Source organism: Mizuhopecten yessoensis, unplaced genomic scaffold (genome assembly GCF_002113885.1).
Source record: "Mizuhopecten yessoensis strain PY_sf001 unplaced genomic scaffold, ASM211388v2 scaffold2255, whole genome shotgun sequence".
NCBI classification, from domain to species: domain Eukaryota; kingdom Metazoa; phylum Mollusca; class Bivalvia; order Pectinida; family Pectinidae; genus Mizuhopecten; species Mizuhopecten yessoensis.
The window spans coordinates 360932-365808 of NW_018404455.1; the positions used below are offsets into that span (position 1 = coordinate 360932).

At 40.4% G+C, this 4877-nt stretch overlaps 1 protein-coding gene across 1 annotated transcript; it reads left to right on the plus strand.

Moving 5' to 3' along the window:
* Nucleotides 1-6: 6 nt before the first annotated feature.
* On the plus strand, nucleotides 7-2631 carry LOC110445391 (E3 ubiquitin-protein ligase TRIM32-like). The gene has a single exon (XM_021489978.1). The coding sequence runs from the start codon at nucleotides 21-23 to the stop codon at nucleotides 2040-2042; it is 2022 nt and encodes a 673-aa protein (XP_021345653.1). The 5' UTR covers nucleotides 7-20; the 3' UTR covers nucleotides 2043-2631.
* Nucleotides 2632-4877: the final 2246 nt, after the last annotated feature.

Sequence of the window (4877 nt, forward strand, 5' to 3'; positions counted from 1 at the left end):
ATACCAACAACTCAGTCAACATGGCGGAGGGTGGGTCCGACCGCGAACAGTCGTCGGTAGATGGCGCCATGCGTCAGTCCCTGGACTCCCACTTACTGGAATGTCCTATCTGTCTGGAGCAGCTTCGACAACCGAAATCCCTGCCTTGTCTACATTCGTTTTGTCTGGAATGCCTGGGTAGCTACATCACTAAGGAGTTGTCAGGTAAGATGGCGTCAGTGTCGTCTTTCTCCTGTCCTGTGTGCCGGAAGGTCACGGAACCGGTGAACCAATCAGAAGGTAAAGAGAGTTGGGCCGAGCAATTCCCCACCAACAATCTGGCGGTCGAAATAATCCAGCAATTACAAAAGACGGATAACCCGATCACGTGCAAACCATGTGAAAAGAAAGGAAACTTGAATAACCAAGCCAGGTTCTGGTGTAAGCTGACCAACACTTACTTCTGTGAAGCCTGCAAAATCAGTCATCATGATTTGTTTCATGAAGAATGTGACCCGCAAGACATCTCTGAAGTAAACGTGTCGGTTATACTACAACAGAAGGCCTCAGTCAATGGATGTGGAAAGCACGAGGAGAAGATGGAGTATTACTGTGAAGATCATCAAATTCTGGGATGCAGCAAATGCATCATCTTGGATCACCGGAAGTGTGAATTGGTGACGTCAGCAGAGGATTACCGGGACAAGTTGAGGAAAAGCTCTAAGATCGACGATCTGCTGGAGGAACTTCGGAAAAGTGCAGACGCCATGGAAATACTGATAAAAGATGTTGGAGAGCAACTTAAAACCATGACACTAGATCAGGACACTGCGCTGCAAAGTTTGACCGACATACGCAAACAGATCGACGAGCGGTTCAATGTTCTACAGAAAGATCTCACAGACAAACTGATATCAGCCTTCAAAGAAGAAAAAGAAAACCTGGAGATATCGAGACAGCAATGTGAACGGCTGATGTTCTCTATACAGAACACGCTCACGTCATCCGAGGATGCAGCCTTGGAGGATGACACTGTTGGAACGATATGTCTGTTCCAGAGAGGACAGGCGGAGGTCGAATCATGTAAGGAACTCATTAAGGAGTTGGAGAGGTCGTCTAGATACACCAGTATCAAAAATGAATATGACACGGACTTACTATCCGTCGGCAACATCACCAGCCTAACTATGGGGAAAATAGTCGTTAACCAACAGCGAAGGAGACTGCCATCTACTGTGTATAGCAGCATAGTACCGTTGTCGGAATGTCAGTTAAAGATGACGGGGAAGTTCACTATCAAAGTTGCTTCAGATAAAAATGACTGTAAGCCGTATGGAGTTGTATTCCTACCTGGTGGTCGTATTGTTGTCGGAGACAAAGCAAATCAAAAGATGAAATTATTTACAGATAAAGGGGATTTTAAATTTGAGCTTGAACTGACGGATGCATCCTGTGATCTTTGTAGAATTGATAACAACACTGTGGCAGTAATGCTGCAAAAGGTCAAAACAATATGTATTGTCGATGTCGGGGAGTCTACCTTGACAGTTTCATCGAAAATCAAGATTCCAAAGCTTGATGAAACCTGTCTTGGAGTCACATACCACAACAACTATTACACTGTCGCTACAACACAATCACTTTATAGTGTACCAGCAAGCGGTGGTGAACCTAAACAACTTCTCACAATAGGATCAAAATGTTTGTACCTCGCAAGCAATCAGAAGAATGGACACGTCTTTGCTAGTATCCATACCTCTACCCCAGACAAGGTGGCCGTGATCCGACTGTCGGACGATACACACACAGACATACTGAATGCCGGGTTCGTGAAAGGTACAACAGGAATAGATGTGGACAGGGAGGACAACGTGTATGTTTGTGGGTGGAGTTCAAACAACATAATGCAGATGTATGGAGATGGAACAAAAGTCAGGGTACTGCTGACGTCAACAGATGGTATCAAACGACCGAGAGCGATATCCGTGATGGGTGACGAAATGGTGATCACAAACGAATCGGCTGACCAAAAGAACTTTGTACACATCTTCAAGCTTGTTTGAATTCTAAAACAGCAACTGATATTGTATTGATAGGTAATAAACATGATAAAAGATCGTATTTCGACAGAATGAACATGTTTGGGACGAAACTACATGCGAAGAAAATTGAGCCATTATACAAGCCATAACATATGAATGGTAGGGTCGTAGTGTTTAGTTTTATGTAACCCTACTATCCGCCTTTTTAATAGTGGTTTATGACTGTGTATTGAATAGTATATATCATATTTACGTGAAACAGGCATCAGTCAAAAAGACTTACAACTATAGCACTCATTGTCTTCTTACCTTACCTGCCCCTTCCCCTTCATACACACACCTTGATAAGGTATCCCTTTTTTAAGCATTTAAACACAAGCAGAAAAAAAATGTAGAATTTAAAGTTCCAATAACATTCCAAGCAACCATCAATCCTTTCATAACTGCAAAGTTGTGTTAATATATCGTTTAATCACATCTATTTTAGCAAAGCATTAAAATTGGTTAACATCAAATAAGTTAATGGAAAGTTCTTTGTTTTAACAAACTTTAACTTAATTTTTAATTTTTAAGGGTTTCTTTACAGGGTCAAATTAAGGTATAAGTNCCCCCCCCCCCCCCCGAATCGTCATCCGTCATCTTGTACTACGACATTATCTACTCCAGACTATATAATTTCACCTGAGTGTTCTCAAAAAGTTATAATGAGAAATATTTCACACGAAGTTACTGAAATTCTAACGATAGTAAAACCTATCATTCCATATTCAGTGTTTCGTTTATTTAATTGGATTCTTTAAGTCAATAGGATAGATTTTAACAGAATTGTGTCAGGTGGTTAAAGTGAAGACATCTGATAATTTTTATCTTTGAATTTGTTTTGATTACATACAGAACAATTTTCCATGAGGACATTACGAAAATCATTGTTTCAAACATTTGCTGAACATTAATTTGAAAGATATGATTTTCAAGAAATTAACTGATGTGAATGTACACAATGTTTGCAATTAATATCTTGATTTAATGATAATAAAAAAAATGAAAAACAAATTTGACTGTCCTTTATTCTCTACTAAAAATTTTTGTACCTGATATATTTTAATGTACTACATAATTTAATTGAGTAAAAGATCAAGTGGTTTAGATCGCTTAATAAACCAATAAAAATATATCTATCTGATAATACTCACATAGATATGACTGATTATACATTCTCGGATGACTATGTTTAAGCTACAGGACCTCATGATCTACATCTACAATGTCTTTGTTTATTAACAACTTTTTCAGTCATCAACTGGTGCCGTTTTTAACAAGTCAGTTTCAAGAATGCTTACCCTTTCATATCGATGTTATACATTTTCGCATTTTTCGTCTGCAGAAATTGTCTAATAGATAAATCAAAACAACTTTAAATAGAATTTTTAAAATTCACAAAACAGATATGACATTAAACAATTAAATGTTATTAAAGTGCTAAAACAAAAACTCATAAAAAAGGACAGTAAAGCATTAGCTGTTGTCGCTGAGATATGCAAGGCGGATGTCATCGATGAACCAGAAGAAGGCTACACTTATGGAACACCTGGTCTTACTCTCCTTGTGCTTTTACTAGGTGAAGTATCTGTATATATATATTTCCTTTGCCTCAGCTTTTTCTTTTGATCGAATTTGAAGTATGGACAAATCGGTATTAGCTTGTTTTGTATTCCACAGTTTTACACGTAATGTCTTGAGTCGGATCCTTTACAATGAACATACAGTGATACCTGGTAAATAGACATCTTTACCCTCCCATACAGTGATACTAGGAACACAGACATATTCCCTCCCAAACAGTGATACCTGGTACACAAACATCCATCCTCCCATACAGTGACACTGGGTACACAGACATCCAACCTCCAATACATTTTTTATCGGATTTACAGAAATCCAACCTCCCATACAGTGATACCAGGTATATAGACATCCACCCTCCCATACAGCGATACCAGATAAACAGACATTCACCCTCCCATACAGTTATACCGGGTACAAAAACATGCAATCTCACATAAAGGGACACTGGGTACAAATACATCTACCCTCCCATACCGTGATACCAGGTACACAGACATCAACCCTCCCTTACAGCGATACCAGGTTCACAGACATCAACCCTCTCATAAAGAGATACCAGGTACACAGGCATCAACCCACCCTTCCAGCTATACCAGGTACTCAGAGATCAACCCTCTCATAAAGCGATAACAGGTACACAGACATCACCCCTCTCATAAAGCGATAACAGGTACACAGACATAATCCCTCCCATACAGTAATACCAGGTACACAGGCATCAACCCTCTCATAAAGCGCTACCAGGTACACAGACATAAACCCTCCCATACAGTAATACCTGGTACACAGACATCCAACCTCCCATACCGTGATCCCGGGTACATAGACGTCCACCCTCCCATACAGCGATAGCAGGTACACAGACATCAACCCTCCCTTACAGCGATACCAGGTTCACAGACATCAACCCTCTCATAAAGCGATACCAGGTACACAGACATAAACCCTCCCATACAGTAATACCAGGTACACATACATCCACTCTCCCATACAGTGATACCAGGAACACAGACATCCACCTTTCCATACAGAAATACTAGGTACACAGACATCTACCCTCCCATGCAGTGATACTGGCTAAACATCATCTTCCCTACAATACTGTTATACCGGGTACACAGACCTACACCCTCCCATAGAGTGATACCAGGTTCACATACATCCACACTCCCATGCAGTAACAACGGGTACACAGACATCCACCCTCCTATACAGTGATACCGGGTACAT